Source organism: Onychomys torridus, chromosome 7, assembly GCF_903995425.1.
Source record: "Onychomys torridus chromosome 7, mOncTor1.1, whole genome shotgun sequence".
NCBI classification, from domain to species: domain Eukaryota; kingdom Metazoa; phylum Chordata; class Mammalia; order Rodentia; family Cricetidae; genus Onychomys; species Onychomys torridus.
Genome location: NC_050449.1, coordinates 88,338,703 through 88,356,192, shown reverse-complemented (window position 1 = coordinate 88,356,192; position 17,490 = coordinate 88,338,703). Strand labels below are relative to the sequence as shown.

The window sequence follows — 17,490 nt, the reverse complement described above, 5'->3', positions numbered from 1 at the left end:
GCAGGACCAAGATCCTCCCCCTGTATCAAGGCTGAGTGAGGCATGTCACCATAGGGAATAAGGTTCCAAAAACTCAGCTCATACACTAGGGACAGATCCTGGTACCACTGCTAGGGGCCCCACAAACAGACCAAGATACATAACTGTCACCTACATGCAGAGGGCCTAGGTTGGTCTCATGAAGATTCCCTAGCTGTTGGTCTAGAGTCCATGAGTTCCCACAATCTCCAGTCAGCTGTCTTTGTGGGCTTCCCCATCATGATCTTGACCCCCCCTTGCTCATATAATCCCTCCACCCTTTCTTTAATTGGACTCCTGGAGCTTGGACCCATGCTTGGTTGTGGATCTCTGTACCTGCTTCCATCAGTTACTGGATGAAAGTTCTGTGATGACAATTCAGATAGTCACCAATCTGATTACAGGAGAAGGCCAGTTCAGGCACCCTCTCTGTTATTGCTAGGAGTCTTAGTTGGGGTCATCCTTGTCGATTCCTGGGAGTTTTCTTGGCATCAGGTTTCTCCCTGACCGCATAATGGCCCCCTCTATCAAGATAATTCTTTCATTGCTCGCCCTCTCTGTCCCTCCCCCAACTTGACCATCCCACTCTCTCATGTTCCCATCCCCCATCCTCTCCCTTCTACCCCCTTTACCCACCCCCAGTTTACCCAGGAGATCTCATTTATTTCCCCTTTCTAGAGCAAACTATGCGTCCCTCTTAGGGTCTTCTTTGTTATTTAGCATCTCTGGGCTGTGGATTGTAGCATGGTTGTCCTTTACATTACACCTAATATCCACTTATGAGTGAGTACATACCATGTTTGTCTTTTTGGGTCTGGGTTACCTCACTCAGGATATTTTCTAGCTCCATGCATTTCATGATGTCATTTTTTTTAACTGCTGAGTAATACTCCATTGTGTATATGTACCACATTTTCTTCATCTGTTCTTCAGTTGAGGGGCATCTAGGTTGTTTCTAGGTTCAAGCTGTTATGAATAATGCTACTATTTTATTTGTATTGGTGCCTTGCCTGCTTGTTAGTCTTGGTACTATGTGTGTGCAGTGCCAACAGAGACTAGAAGGAGGCAGTCCAGCCAGTGTAGGTGATTTGGTGAATGCTAGACCAGTGAGAGACCCTGTCTCAAAAAACAAGGTGGAGAGCTCTTGAGAAACAACACCTAATGTCGTCTTCTGGTGGCCATGTGTACACTTCCCACACATGTAAATGCATGTATATGTGCGCATGCACATGCGCACACACATGTTAAAAAAAGGATTAAGTTTTTTTGAGAGTCAAGATAACCTTTATAAATGTTGAGAACATTAAAGTTCTCAATGGTTGAAAAAAAAGAATTGATCAAATTTTTAGTTAAAGGATGTTTGGTTATTATTATGATATCCTTCCTGAAATATTAGTAAAGGAATCAAGGCATATGCATTTTTTTTTCTTGAGAAAGAGTTCATTTTCAGAAGATCTTCAAAGTAACATAATCTTAAAGACACTGTTGGTGATAGAAAAGCAATGGGCAGCAGCATATGTCTGTGACTTTGGGTCTGGTTATATTCCTAACCCATCCTTAGCACTTAGTGACCCACCTATAATATACTTAGTTGGTTCCAAAGCAACTAAGATGACTATAACTCTGATGTTAACTAAATATTCTTTTCTTTAAATAAGCTATTAAATATATGTTTGGAACTATTAGTCCTGGAACTTTTCTACTACCATTTAGTTCTAGAATTTGTTGTGAAGTCCCTGGAAATTATTCAGCTCTCTGAGCCTCAGGTTTCTAATGTGCAGAACCTAAATAATAATACCATAGTAAATAAGAAGGAGGGTGAATGCATTTAAAGTAAAAAAAAAAAAAAAAAAAAAAAAGAAAGAAAGGAAGAAAAAAATAGGTGAAATTTCAGAATTTACACAAGGACTTTAGTGATATCTTTTTTTGTTGTTTTGTTTTGTTTTGGTTTTTCAAGACAGGGTTTCTCTGTGTAGCTTTGCGCCTTTCCTGGAACTCACACGGTAGCCCAGGCTGGCCTCGAACTCACAGAGATCCGCCTGGCTCTGACTCCCGAGTGCTGGGATTAAAGGCATGCACCACCACCGCCTGGCTAGTGATATCTTTTTGCATATAAAATACTCATGTGATTTTAGATAGTCCATTCAGATCTTAATAACTGTACATTAGATGTCTCTGTTGCTTAGCACAGAGCCTGACTTCATTCATTCACTGCTGCATGGTGTGTGATCAGAGAAGGAAAAGGGACTCTGTTAAGAACCTTAGCAGAACCTGCCAGTGACTAAGCTATTGGAGGAGAAAGGCCACACATCCATTCCCAGAACTGCTAATTACTGCATTGATACTGCTTTATTTCCTTCACATCAAGAGCCGAAAACAGACTTGAGAGACTTTAAGCTTCTTGGAGAATGTATTTTTCTGAATCCAAAGTAACAGTGTTCTTTAGTATTCTTACATTCAGTACTCCTACTTCCTGATAAAATTGTTCCTCTTAACATTTATTATTGAACAGGAACAGCTACCCACAGAATAGCTGTAATTCTCCTATAACTATTTTTAAAGTTTTTTAAAAAATCAACACATGAACTCATTCTATTGTATAAGTCTCAAACAATGTGTTTTGGATAAAATAAAACACGCAATTCCCCTTGTTCCCTCCCATATTTCCTTTTCCCCTCACAAGTGGTCGCTCTTAGAAGTCCTTATATATGCATAAATCTTTGAGATCAAACTATATGCATGTGCTGCCATTTGCTTTTAAAGACGTAGCGTATCTTGTAGAACTTTTTATATCATTATTTTCAGACCAAATATCTGAGGACAGCCCAGGAGTTCATAGTAAGAATAACTGACTCAGTAGTCTTTGTAATACCAGACATTTGTTTTCAAATTTATAAATAGAGTGGTGATAAGAATTTTTGTGTGTGTGCATGCATCCAAGTGTGTGTATATGTACAAATGCCTTGTAAACATGAAAAAGTTGAAGAGATTCTTAGGTTGAGTTTGAGGTCAAATGGAATGCCTTGTCATTTAAAGCTTTAAATAACCGTTGTGTTTTAAAGACACATATCCATCTGCAGTGTAGTTATAGTAACAGACAGTTTTCCCTTTCTTATATGCGTTTCCTTCCTGTTTTAGTGACCTCGCTGATGCACTGGTGATCTTTCAGCTCTATGAGATGATCCGAGTGCCGGTCAACTGGAGCCGTGTCAACAAGCCTCCTTACCCTGCTCTCGGAGGCAACATGAAGAAGGTGAATGGAGTGGCTGGAGCTCTGCTGTTGTTACTCTGATGTAAAGCCAAGGGTTTCGTTTTAGAAATGTCGCTGTTTGGTTTGCACCTATAGACTTATTTCACCTCCAGATGTGTTAGCTTAATGGGTTCTTTATCAGCTCGGATATTAAGTGTCTGGGAAGAGGAAGGCAGTCCTCCCCGGCTGGCACTTCATTACAGTGTTTTCATCTCTAGCAGGTTATGGTACTTCTGTTATTGAGACGCACCCTAAGTGCACTCTGCTGCTGTAATTGCCACAGCCTGCTGAATCTTAACTGCTCACTCATTTGTTTATTCATCAGCTGTATTCTGACTTCTTAACTACCTGCACAGCGCAGTGCATGCTAGGAAAAAGCCACAGAGCTGCTGCCTAGGAAGTGCTGTAGAAATGATTGTGCTAAGACACGCTTACCAGCGACTGTGAGCCAAATGGGTGCTGTGGGTTTTACAGAGAAAAGGGCCACGCCTTACCCTGTCCAACTGGCTTCGTGCAGGAGGTTGTATTTGAGTCGGAATCCAGAAAATGATTGAATTTTGTCAGAGGGGAACTAGAAGAGAGGTGGAGGGTGAAGGGAATGGATAGTGGTGGGGAGCATGTTGCTGAGAAATGAAATGGTAAAGAAAGTGTTCATTTTTATGACACTTCTATAATCTTTATAATATATAACAAGACTATTTAATAAATCCTTTGACCTTAAAAATTCAGCTTATTAATCTCATGGAAAACTAGAAAGCCAGGCTGGGAAAATAGCTCAGTTTGGAAAGTGCTTGCTGTATAAACACAAGGCCCTGAACTCAGTCCCCAGAACCTATGTAAAAAGCTGCGTGTGGTGCTGTATTCCAGATTTAAATGTCACCCCAGATAGACTCCACCCTCTCCTGTGCATTAGCACTAATTTGTGGCTTCCTTTTCTTTACTGGTTGTATTGGCATCATCTTAGACTCTAACTAGCAACTCCATCTCCCTTCTTACCATCAGCTTTCCTAAGAATTTGCCTTTACTGAAACACATTTTGCACAGAAGCCATGACTGTAGTTAATTGGAAAAGTTTCCCATCCATCCCTACTGTTCTCTCTTCCTATTCATACCGTTACATGGTATTTTGTAAACTAGAAATTCATTTCACTTATCATAATTATATACATCCCCTTATCATAATTATATATCTATATCCCCATAGTGCTTATTTCTACTAAATATGCTAAACAGGGATAATTATGACTACTAGAATTAGTTTTTTAGTAAAAAATTATATTAGTTATGAGTGTGTGTGTGTATGCATCTCTGGCTCAAATGTTTTTAATGGAGTCTTGACTAACTTAGGAAAGAAAACCAAGAGAAACCAATTATACTATTTTTCTTAATTAGTATTTACCCAAAATGTATTTAGTAAACACCTTTTATTTCTACTTGTGTGATAAGATTTTAAGACCCGGGGCTGTCCTAGCAGTTAAGAGCACTGACTGCTCTTCCAGAAGACCTGGGTTCAATTCCTAGCAGCCACATGCTGGCTCACAACCATGTACAATTCTAGTTTCAGAAGATCCCATGCACTCTTCTAGCTTCTGCAGATACTACATGCATGTGGCAAAACACCCAAATGCTAAAAACTTAAAAAAAGAAAAAAGAAAGAATAAGAAAAGATTTTAGAGCTTATAATTTCATCAGAGTAGAAATACCCCAGGGGAAAAGGGCTGCAATGATGGTTTAGTGGGTAAAGGCCTTTCTACAAGCGTTAGGACCTGAGTTCAAATCCCAAGAATTCACATGAAAATTGGACGTGTAGCATCAGTGTCTGTAATCCCAGTGCTCCGACAGGGAAGTGTAAGGAGGAGGCAGGAGAATCACTAAAGCTTTAGGGTGTCCAGCAGAATAACAAGGTGAAGGGGAGGACCGATGCCTGAGGTTACCCTCTGCCCCCATACCAGTGCTGTGACATGCATATGCCACATTACATACACCTGCCCACACATACATACACACAACTATAAACACACAGAGGAAAAAAAATCAAAAACATAAAAGCATACCTCTGATACATATATCACCAGATGATGACTAATCAGAAGCCTCTGTAGAGACTGGACCAAAACAAACATTTTAGAAAGGACTTAACCTAGTTTTTATGACTAGACATGAGTAAGTAGGTGGGGGAATGATTTACTTGGCGTTTGTATTACTTATGTTCTGTTGCTGTGAAGAGACACCATGACCACAGCGACTCTCATAAAAGAAAGCATCTATCCAAGTGGTGGTGGCACACACCTTTAATCCCAGCACTCGGGAGACAGAGCCAGGTGGATCTCTGTGAGTTCGAGGCCAGCCTGGTCTACAGAGCGAGATCCAGGACAGGCACCAAAACTACAGAGAGAAACCCCATCTTGAAAAACCAACCAATCAAACAAGCAAAGCATCTAATTAGAGGTTTGCTTACACCTTCAGAGGTTTAGTCCATTATCATCATAGTAGGAAGCAGATGGGTATAGTGTTGGAGCAGTAGCTGAGAGCTTTACATTCTGATCTTCAGGCAGCAGGCAGAGGGGGTCGTTGGATTTGCTGTGGCCTTTTGAAACCCAGTGACACACCTCCTCTAAGGCCACACCTCCTAATCCTTCTGGACAGTTCATCAACTGGGGACTGAGCATGCACATATATAAGCTTCTGGGGACATTATTCAAACCGCCACAAGTGTTCATAAGTCATCTTTTTATTGTCGGTATCACTGTGCCAAGAACAAAGCTGAAGTGTGCAGAGAATGGTAGGGACTTGTACTGAACATTTTTATAGGGAGTTGATACTATGCATAACAAAAGAAAACACATAAAAACTAAGTATAACATAGTCCATGAATCTAAGGAAGTTAATAAGGGTGAGCTAATTGGCTGGCATAGTTAAGACTATTCAGTTACATTTTGTGATTCTTGGGATTGAATTCAAGGTCTCACACATGCTAGGAAAGCACTCTACTACTGAGCTATTGTTGTGTGACACTACTTATTCCTGGGGTGACTTGAGCAAGCAAGCATCTTCTCACTTCAGATAGAGAACTGATGACAGGCCAAAATATGGGTACCACCACAGTCCAAAGTGGTGAGCCAACTGGTTTTATTGGGGTTCCTTGCAAGAGTATGAGTGAGGGGTTACTTACAGGATGGGAAATGACACCAATGCCTATCTGAGCTTGGGTGACAGCTCATGGAAGCTGGAAACCTGGAGCACACTGCACAGCCTCCAGGCAGCTTCATAGGGCAGAGAGTGTCCTTTTCTGGGCAGCTCAGCAGGTCTCAGCCTCTTCTAAGCAGCAGGTCAGCTACTTAGACGAAATCTCTCAAAATCCTTACTTGGGGAGGGAGGAGCCCAGTGAATTTGGTCAGTTTCTGAGACTTCCTGAATTTTAAGGAGCTTCCCTTTAGAACACACTTACCTTAAGTATCTTAAGAAACTTCCCTCCAAGATAGAATGTCTTATATCGGAGGAAATGGCTGCACAACAGCCACATCCCAGACAAAGCCTTTGCTGAATCAAGTGGGCAAGGACCTGAATTTCAGAGAATGCATGGAATAAGAGTTTTTAGCCACTTTCCATTAATACACTGTGTAATTTGCAGTCAAGACTTGGGGTTGGAGCGAGCATAACACTGTTCAGCCATTCTCATAGTCTAGATGAATCTCTTTGTTATTTTGGTCACTTCCCTGTCAACTGGGCGTAACTGTTCCACTTGGTTGTTGTGAAATGAAATTTGGTCACCCGGTGCCATTGCTGTTACTTCTCAGGTGGCTGGACTAGGTTGGCATAGTCTAGGAATGTCTTTGCAGTCGGTTTTCATCCTAACAGTTACGCTTCCTTCCAGATCGAGAACTGTAACTATGCAGTAGAGCTGGGGAAGAACGAGGCCAAATTCTCTCTGGTTGGCATTGCTGGGCAGGACTTAAATGAGGGGAATGCAACGCTGACCCTGGCACTGGTGTGGCAGCTGATGAGAAGGTAAAGGCTCCCCCTGTCTTCGTCACAACACCGAGTTTCCTTCAGCAAATCGTTGGAACTAAAGATGTAGCTAATTTCGGAGCTTCGTGAACATACATAAGAAATATACAATGTGAAATAAATTCTGTAAAAGATTTGCTATTGGTTATATATTCTCAAAAAGTACAATGGGTTAATCTCTAGTAATGCAATCACTTTCTATTAATGGTTGTTAAAAATGGCCTTGTAAGGAATTGCTTAAAGTTTTAAAAATGCTGTCTGGTAGTGTTTGGTTTTGATTAGTGAACTTTGCAACTTGAGAATGTAACTAAGTGCAAATGCCAGACTAAAATTAGAAATTTAATTTTTGGAGACAGGAACTTGTGACCCTCTAGTTTCAGCCTCCCAAGTGCTGGGATTTTAGGCGAACGCCACCACACCTGGCTCTTTCTTAAATGTTGATATAAATGATGTGAAAACAGATTCTCTCCTTATCTCAAGTTCATATTGTTTCTGTTGCAGATACACACTGAAGGTGTTATCAGATCTGGGAGAAGGTGAAAAAGTCAGTGATGAGATTATTATTAAATGGGTCAATCAGACTCTCAAAAGTGTAAACAAAAGCACTTCTATTTCCAGCTTCAAGGTAACAAGATCTTTTAGAAGTTATGTCTAAGTTTAATGGAAAGGATTTTTAATGAGCATTACATTAGTGAGGTTCAGAATTATGTTAGTATTATATCAAAGAAACATACAACCCAGAATTTAGGGGTAGTAATTATTTGGCATGTGTAAACTAGAAATAATTTGAGTTCTTATATTTTTGATTGGTTATCTATTGAATGTAAATGCAGGTTAGTGCATTTAATGTGGTAATCTGATGTTAGAAATAGAATTGAGCCCAAACTCCAGTTGTCAAATGAAAAAAGAGGCTACCAAGTGTTGGTTGTTTATATAGGACCTGTAATGTTTTGTGCTCCCTAGCAGCAGTCTCTGAATTGTATTGGCATCATTTCCAAGCCGTACAGAGCCAGCCAAAGCGATTCAAGTGGGATTGAGAAAACTGGTAGGAAAAACGATTCCCATCATCCAGCTTCATGGTGCACACTTAACACTTTCCTCTGAGCATTTGTGGATGATTCATAAAGCATGGAGAATGTCATCTGACAAACATACCCACTAATTTTCATGCATTTTCATTGTGTTTTGCTGTTGCATGCAAACTGGTGTTAGCTACAAACAAGCATGTCTGTGACCTTATGTTTGTGATTTTTATTATGTTTAAAAAAGCGTAGCAATTTCTGTTTTTCAAAACAGTTTTAAATGTGCCAATAGATGGAACACTAAGCTATTTTTAAAGACACCTACCTATCTTTATTCCTTCCTTTGCCTTTGCTCTCTATATATTTAACAATATTTGAGAGTAGCAGAAACATCATACATTGATAAATTAAGTCACTACAAAAAGCAAGGCTCCAAATGGTTTTAACAGAGTAGGTCTTAGGAAAGATGTTCTCGGAGTCCTAATTCAGGTTCATCTTTTTTTCTTTTTTATCTTGGAGGACACTAGTAGCACTATTATTTGTTGATTTTTTTCAAAGTAACTTTCAGTCTGATGTCTCCATGTTTTAGATATAAAATAACATTTTTAAATGTAAAGTAGGAATGTGGTATATTACAAAATTCTCTAATTGGTCATCTCTGAAAATAATGCCAAGTTACACACTTTTATATTTACTAAAAATAAGAAGGATGGTAGAATGCATAAGGTCTTAGGTTCAATCCCTGGTAGCAAGCAAATATATATATATATATATATATATATATATATATATATATATATAGTCAAATAGAGTGAAGAAACATTTAGGAACACAGGAATATTTATTGAAGTATTACTAGTATGTAGCTTTTCTAATAAAGAAAAAGTTAGAAAGCATAAGAAGTTTATTTAGCTTTCAGTGTCCATCATTTATATTAAAGACAAAACCTGTATAATAGATGTAATACTACTATGGAATAGATTATAAAATTCAAACAATACAAGTGATTTTCTCAAGTATACCGTTTGGTTGACCTTTCTAACTCAGTGGTCAGTGAAGAGTAGGAGAGAATACAGATTTGATGGTGGGATATAGGCTCGAAGTGCATTATATACCTTCAGGAAAATGGCCTTAAGTAACTCAGTATAATAGACATTTAAAAATCTAAAAGTGAACAATTTGAACTGGTAGACAAAAGAGGGAGATAACAAGCTAGAATCATCCACCTTGAGTAAAGGCAATGTTGAGAGGATGGTCTCTAAAGCACATTGTACAAAACAGAGTAAGTTAAGATTGGTGAGAAATTTGTCCTAAATAAGGAATACTGAGTAATAAGGGTAATGTGAAGAAGGTGATTGTTTCAGAAAGAAAAGTCTGGGAATTCACAAACAGGGTATTAATCACATTCAAGACATGCTATAACTAGCCCCCCCCCCCCCCCCCCCGCCCCGAGACAGGGTTTCTCTGTAACTTTGGAGGCTGTCCTAGAACTCACTTTGTAGACCAGGCTGGCCTCAAACTCACAGAGATCCACCTACCTCTGCCTCCCAAGTGCTGGGATTACAGGCATGCGCCAACACTGCCCGGCTATAACTAGGCATTTTAGAAAAGACATTTAACCCTTTTATTTGTAAAGAGTTTTTCCCTCACTGAGAAGATAGAGAAGTAGTATATCAGCAAGTAATAATAATTGTAATAATTGCCATTTATTGAGAATGTCATTATGCTGAGCATCCTTCACATTTTCCACCTCTAGGAGCAAAACTGTGAGCCTTAGAGAAGCTGAATAGCTTGTCCACTGCTGTGCACCTTTTAAAGGGAAGAGCTGGCTTTCTTATCAAAGTCTATCTATTACAGATTCAAGAGCACACTTAGTAGTTGTATGGCCCTGGGTTTGACTCTTGCCTCAGCACCTGTTCCCTATTTAACCGACCTATTACTTATTCATTCTGTAAATATCAAAGCTCACTGGGTCAGGTGCCTTGTTACCATGGCTACCAGTGTCCTCAAAGAACTCACTGTTCAGGGAAGGACACAGATAAGAAAAGGAGCATTGCATCGTGAGGTGTCAGCAGTACTGTGTCAATCAGCTAAGGGGACGGCAGCCTACAAAGACAGCTGCTTTCAGAAACCTTGGCAGTTTAGACTAGTAGCTGGACCACATCTGTGGGTGAATGAAACAGACCTAATATTTGCTTCTTCACTTAGTAACTGCGTGTTCTTGGATAAGTTATGGTATTAATTTCTCTGTGTTTCAGTTTCCCCAAGTTTAAGATGGAGATAATATCTGTCTTACCTGGATCATTGTAAAACTAAATAAATTAACAAACAGAAAAAACCTTAAGCATGTCTGGCACACAGTGAGGGCTCTAAGTGGGGCTTGCTGTACTAATAGCATTGCCTATGTATATAAAGGGCATCAGATTTCCTGTTAAGTCTTTTAGAAAACTCTCTTTGTCATATCCCTGTTTTTTCCACTTTCATTTTTAAAAACAACAGGAAGAATAATAACACAGAGTATCAAAGCAAAGGAAAAAGATGCTACAATTCATTATCTTGGGAATCAGGCTAAGCTCTAGGTTTCATTCACTTTTAAGATTCTAGAGACTTTTTGCTTACATAATTTCTTTAGGCTTAACTTAAAGGGAAAGTGTTATAAATGTACTTATATATGGAACGAGGGATTTTCACAATATCCTCTACCCCTTTGCAATAATAAAGTGACTTTCAATGATAACGTCCAAGTTAGGGGAGTTAGAAGATAGGTCTGTTTTCTTGGAAACATTATTTAAGGATCTGATAAAATTTTTAGAAACTTAAATTTTTCATTTAATTTAGTAAAAAAATTTCTTCAGGGTAAAACATGAAAAATAAGAGGAAAACAAAAACATTGTTCATTATAATAATGGCCATGAATCCTGTGGCATTCCCATCCCAGAGCTTAGGTAAAGGTGTTTCTGGATTCAAGAGTAGACTTGTAAGTTGGTTTAGATTAAAGAGGAAGGTACTGGCTACAATAGCAGAAATGTAGAGGTTGGTTAGACTTCAGGACTATTTGAGCCAGTAGTCCCCACCCCACACCCATTAGTGCTTTGCCATTTGACATGGCAACTATACGCCAAAGCTGATTCTCCTCTTAGTTACATTGCCGGTTATGACAGAGGGTTCATCCTCTCAATCACGTTCAGAAAAAGGTGTTGATTTCTGAAAGCCTAATAAACTTAGGCTCAAGTAAATTCCTTGTGGAAACAGAACTGCTCCGTTCATCTTAGATGGTCCCGGGACAAGGGCTTTGTCAGATACTTGTTTTTCTTAGCTACCCCTTCACTGTCAGTGTTGGATAATTGTGACTGTTTTGCCTACATGTGAGTCTATGCAGCACGTGCATGCCTAGTGCCTGTGGAGGTCAGAAGAGGGCTTAGATCCCTTGGAACTGGTTAAAGAGAGTCGTCAGCCACCACATGAGTGCTGGGGATTGAATCCGGGTCCTTTGGAAGAGCAGCCAGTGCTATTAAACTGCCCAGTCATCTCTCCAGCCTTCCCTATGAGTTTTTAATATGTAGCTATATTGTACATCTGGCTATATGTTGTATTCTTTACACATAAAGTTTGTTTCAAATGCATAATTTATACTCAAATCAGGTTCATTCCTAGCGCACTGGATGGTAAGAGCTTTCCTTGAGGCTCACATCCACATGAAAACTGTGGACACAGCAAAACTATGAATTCTGTTAAAGTCGAGAGAGCTAAGGAGTGGGCCAGTTTTGGGTAGGCAAGCAATAGAGGCCATTATTCAAGCTGAGAACAACAGTTCATCTGTCCATGAGCGGGCAAGTTACAAAATCAGTTCCCATCAGGATTTTTTATTTTAACTCCAATAGTCTATCCCCTAGAGTAATTGTCCATTTTTAATTCACTCTGGAAGTAACTGAAAAATGGAGTATCTTGGTTGTTAATGTTAGACTGTCACAGTTCAAATACTTTGTAGTTATTGCCTGTGTCAGCCCTTTGATCTTAAGTACTTCATCATTTCATTTGTTTCTGGGACGTCGGAGTAAAAAATAACGACAAATAAAAAATTTAAATCACTAAGAATGCTGTCTTTTTTGTTGTTGTTGTTGGAGCTGAGGATCGAACCCAGGGCCTTGAGCTTGCTAGGCAAGCGCTCTACCACTGAGCTAAATCCCCAACCCCAAGAATGCTGTCTTTATAAATGTGAGGTTCCCTTTCATTATTTGACTTCCCTTTCTGAAAACACTAACTGAAGTCTTAGGAATTCATGGTCTACAAAAAATAAAATTATGAATTTAAAACGCATCAACTCCATCTCTAAGTTGTTTTCTATAGAATAGATGTTACAGCTGGTACAAGTAGGAACTATCATGCCCATAAATCATACTCGGGTCTGGGGCAATTCTCTATACAGTATAATTTACATGAAGACTAAAGGAAAATCATATTTTAAATGGTTTATTATATGTGTTGGTTGCAAAAAAGTTTAATTATTAAGTACAAAGAAAATTTATAGGTTAGTTTCAGTTATGTGACGACAAGAAGAGGTTGACATTTGCAAAACTAAAGGTAAGATGTTCATGCATGTTTATCTTTATTTCCTAGGATAAATCTATTAGTACAAGTTTGCCTGTCTTAGATTTAATAGATGCCATTGCACCAAATGCGGTTCGTCAGGAAATGGTCAAGAGAGAAAACCTTACTGATGAAGACAAACTGAACAATGCTAAGTAAGCTCTTCTGATTTGTATTAGACCACAGTGACCTTCTTGTCACCTAAAATCTCACAAGGGACATTTTTACCTTTTAAAATTCAATTTGTATGGGGAATATGATTTAAAAAAAAAAAATCACTTCCTAAACCTTTTTGTAAAGTTAATCTCATAAAAATGTTCTTCTCTTAAAATGTATTGATTTAAAACATGGTGGATAACAAATCCCAGGATGTCTTTCTTGTCTTTTCAAGGTATGCCATTTCAGTTGCTCGGAAGATTGGTGCCCGGATCTATGCGCTACCTGATGACCTCGTAGATGTCAAACCAAAGATGGTTATGACAGTGTTTGCCTGCTTAATGGGAAAAGGACTGAACAGAATCAAATGATGGAACATCTCCTATGATCTGCCACATTAAACACATCAAATGTCTCAGTTTACAGAATTTTGAAATGTAGTGGGTATAAAATCAGAGTGTCTATGCTCAAAATAGTTCTGTATTCAGAAATGAATAATATCCTGTCCATACTAGTTAGAATTTGTCAACTTTTTTGGATAACACAATTACTTTAACAATCAATACCAATACAGGAATATCAAGCTGCTATTTCATAATTGAATTATTTTATTTCCTAAAAGTCTTACCAAAGGAAGACTAATCATTCTTTTTCATAGTGTGAAAAAGACCTGTATAAAGTTTTGTCAGGTCCTGCTATTAAATGTGTTTGGATTTTTTTGAAGTGTTATTTAATTTTGATCACAAATATACCTAAAGTCATAATCAAACTTAATCCTCTCGTTTTTTTCCCCTATGTAATGTGTTCTAAAACAATAACCTTTCTGTAAATTTCTATCTCGTGTAAAAATTTAAAGGGATAAGTATTGTTCATCAACATTAAACTTTTAATTTGAAAACTAATTCTTGCATAAGCTGTAGGAACTTTTAAAGTTTGATTGTAACTGCTTTGCTATTTCACATGTCCTTGGTTTGATAATATAGCTTTATTTCTGACATGTAGCATAATACTAAATGTTGGTAAGATGTTACATGTATGTATTTCCCTAAAGCATCTGAATTACCAAGATTTTCTTAAATGGTATGTATTAAGTGGTCAGCTAGCCATTAAGTATTTATTTTGCTCCTACAATGTGTGTGACACCTTTTAGCTTGTGGATATTGGATATGTGAAGATATCTTTTACAAATATTAATTATGAACGTGCATATAGTTATTTTCACCTAATTCCTTTCAAAGTACTTGCAGCCAAACACTGGGTAGAACATCTCAACGGACATTGATACAGTCCTGTTAGCATCACATTATACTTACTAATTTCATTACTAGTTGTAATGATGCCTACAGAATTAGAATATGTCCACCAAATAACTTTAGTAGGATGCCTATAAAAGCTAATGTCCATCATAGTTTCATATTTTTCACAGGCCTGTGTAAACTGGAAATATTTAAGGGTTGCCTTCCTTAGGAAGAGTTAAAACTTGAAACCTCTTTTCCTCAGAATTTTTAGCAGTAGAGAAATTCTATGGCTCATAGTTGAAGCTGGAAATATGTTCCCATCTCCCACTTTAGTGCCAGTGAGCAATCCTACTATGCAACGAAAGTGCTGCACTCATCTCTGTGTGAATGAGTTGTCTCCATCCTCCTCTTCCACTGATCAAAACAGACTATGTTAAGAGGAAGAGTGTCTCTGTGTTTAGGGTAGACTTTTTTGTAATGAAATACTAACAGGTGGAGTTCTTAAAATATATTCTTCTACAGGAGATTTCTTTGCCTTTTATATTTTGATGATTGTTTTCTTATATGAAGATGTAAGTATGCTTTTGCTCTTTTTCTGAGATTATTTAAATCACGCTTCTTTGATTTTTTTCACCATAATATTTACTAAGATAATCTGATTTACATGGAATTTAGTACTTTAAAGTGTTCTTTTTCTCACAAAGTATATTTAATAAAAAGCTGTGTATGTATAATGTGTATTTATTTCATTTAAAGAAATATATACAGCCTTCAGTATTGGTTTGTTATAAACTTATTTCCCATAAAAGAATACAACACCTAAATGAAGTAATACAAAAACTTTATTTCTTTGGAGGTGAGATTTTTTTTTCTTTCATAGAAGAAAAAAAAAATAGGGGTTAGAGAGATAGCTCAACAGTTAAGAGCACTGGCTACTCTTCCAGAGGATCCCGATTCAGTTCCTAACACCCACATGGCAGTTCACAACTGTCTGTAACTCCAGTTCCAAGGGATCCAGCATCTTTACACGCAGACATACACGCAAGCAAAACACCAATGCATATAAAATAAAAACAAATAAATTTTTTAAAAAAATATATAAATCACAAAATTTTAATGTTTTTATCATTGTGTGCGTGGATGATGTGTATATATGGGCATGCATGCATACACATGTGGAAGTGAGAAGACAGATTTGTGGAGTTGGTTTTTTTCCTTACACCTTTATGGGAATTGAACTCAAGTTTTCACCAGGACGTGATAGCACACACCTTTAATCCAAGTACTCAACAGGCAGAGGCCGGCAAATCTAGAGGCTAGCCTGGTCTGAGGAGCAAGTTCCAGGACAACTAGGGCTACAAATCAACAAAAACAAAATCTCAGGTCTTTAAGTTTGCAGAAACAGCACTTTGATCTACTAAGCCATCTCACTGGCCCCATATGAAGAATTTTATTAAAGACTATATGATTATTGTAAATTTAGTTTATGATGAAATAATTTGAATGAATAAAATTCACTAGCACAAATTTATTGTTTCCAATGTTCAAATCCTACATGAGAGTCTTGGGATTTAGCTAAGAAAAACATGGACAGTCTTTTGACCTAAATCCTAGTGGAGACAGTCAGCCAATAAAGAAATAGCGATATAATAAAGCAAGAAAGAGTGGCAATAGAAGGAAGGAGCAGGAGAATGTGCTACATGTAGGCAGAGTTTTCCCATCGCTGGAGCCGCTTCCAAACTACCACACAGAGAGTTATATTAATTGTAAATACCCAGCCAATAGGTCAAGCTTATTACTAATTAGCTCTTACATTTTAAGTTAACACATATTCCTTATTTATGCTCTGCCATGTGGCAGTATGTTTATTAGCATGGTACATTCCTTTCCTGCTCCCTCTGCTCCCTCTGCATCTGGCTGGCGAATCCTGACTTCAACACTCTCCTTTCCAGCATTCTCAATTTGGCTTTCCTGCCTAACTTTATCCTGTTCAGCTATTGGCCAGTCAGCTTCTTCATTAAACCAATCACAGCAACAAATCTTCACAGTGTACAAAAGGATTATTCCACAGCTGCTACAGTCTGATTTGGGAGCAGAGGGGGAGATTATTTGGATAGTTAGGCAAGGTCTCCAAGGAGGTTTTGTTTTGGACTGTGTTCAGTGGGGAAAACAAATGCAAATAAGGAGTCTAAAAAAGAAACAGACAGACGTGGCCCTTAGAGTAGCAAAGGGGAAGAGGACACTGAAAAATATAAAAAGCTCTATCTTACTTGTAGGACTAGATGTAAATCAGAATTTCTTTCCCTTCCCTGGAGTTGTGACTGCTCTTTTTTTTATTTTATTTTTATTTTTTATTTTATTTTTAACCTGTGCCTTGGAGTTGCTTAGAGTAATATGCTACTTTTGAGTTTTGTATTCCACTGTTCATCATAACTCCACCACTGGTCTTCATATCATCTATGCAAAATATGTAAGTGATGTTAGAATGATCCAATTTATGCTGGCCAAGCAGTTTATTAAGAAGAAAACAAGAAGATAATCTGTAACTGAGACAATCCAAAAACCTGAGGTGTATTATAACACCAGATTGCCTGAAGTAGACTCTCTAATGCTTTAGAAGGTCTCCTAAGATTACTACCAAAGTGGGTTGGGATTCTCTCAAATCTTAGAAATCAATCCAGGCCCCACAGGAGTTTTTTGGATAAAGAATCTCTGTGTAGAGCTGTGAGCCTTTTGAATTCTTTAACCTCACATACATTTTGGATAGGTCAGGGTTAGAGTTCTGCTACTGGCTAAACATTTTTTCTGATTGATAAAATATATAGGAACACACAGAGAAGTAAACATGTTCTGTTTCTACTGGCCTCACCTTGAGCCACTTGGAAATTTCAGCAAATACATAAACTAGAAACTGTATTTAACATTACAGAATAATGGGGAGATTGTCTAGAAACAAAACTCTAGAGACTGTCTATTTTAAAGTAAACACATAGAAAAAATGTTTGAAAAGATGTCTTTGGCATCTACTAAGGCCTTTTAGTGAACATCTAAAGAGAATGTTGATTTAAAAAATTATGAAATTAAAATGTTGGTAGAGAAAGTAATGGTACAAAGCAGCCTGAATGGGAGAGGAAGTATTGCCCCAAAGTTTAAGATACTCCTAAGTAAATTTATTCATTGTCTTAAAAATCTAAAACTTAAACACAAGGTT

General features: G+C 37.9%; 1 protein-coding gene and 1 non-coding gene across 5 annotated transcripts in view; one reads left to right on the top strand and one right to left on the bottom strand.

Moving 5' to 3' along the window:
- The window catches only part of Pls1 (plastin 1), a 96,482-nt gene extending 81,544 nt beyond the window's left edge, over positions 1-14,938 (top strand). The window contains exons 12-16 of one of the 4 annotated variants that reach the window (XM_036194354.1): positions 3,157-3,271; positions 7,143-7,276; positions 7,778-7,901; positions 12,916-13,040; positions 13,277-14,938. In XM_036194354.1, coding sequence (XP_036050247.1) covers positions 3,157-3,271; positions 7,143-7,276; positions 7,778-7,901; positions 12,916-13,040; positions 13,277-13,412 — 634 coding nt within the window. In that variant the 3' untranslated portion in view covers positions 13,413-14,938. Of the gene's footprint in view, positions 1-3,156; positions 3,272-7,142; positions 7,277-7,777; positions 7,902-8,239; positions 9,046-12,915; positions 13,041-13,276 lie in introns of those variants that run through there. The other 3 variants (XM_036194357.1, XM_036194356.1, XM_036194355.1) reach the window with 3 other exon arrangements.
- Trnaa-agc lies at positions 12,415-12,489 on the bottom strand. The gene has a single exon. It is a non-coding gene; the product is annotated as a tRNA-Ala (tRNA).
- Positions 14,939-17,490: the final 2,552 nt, after the last annotated feature.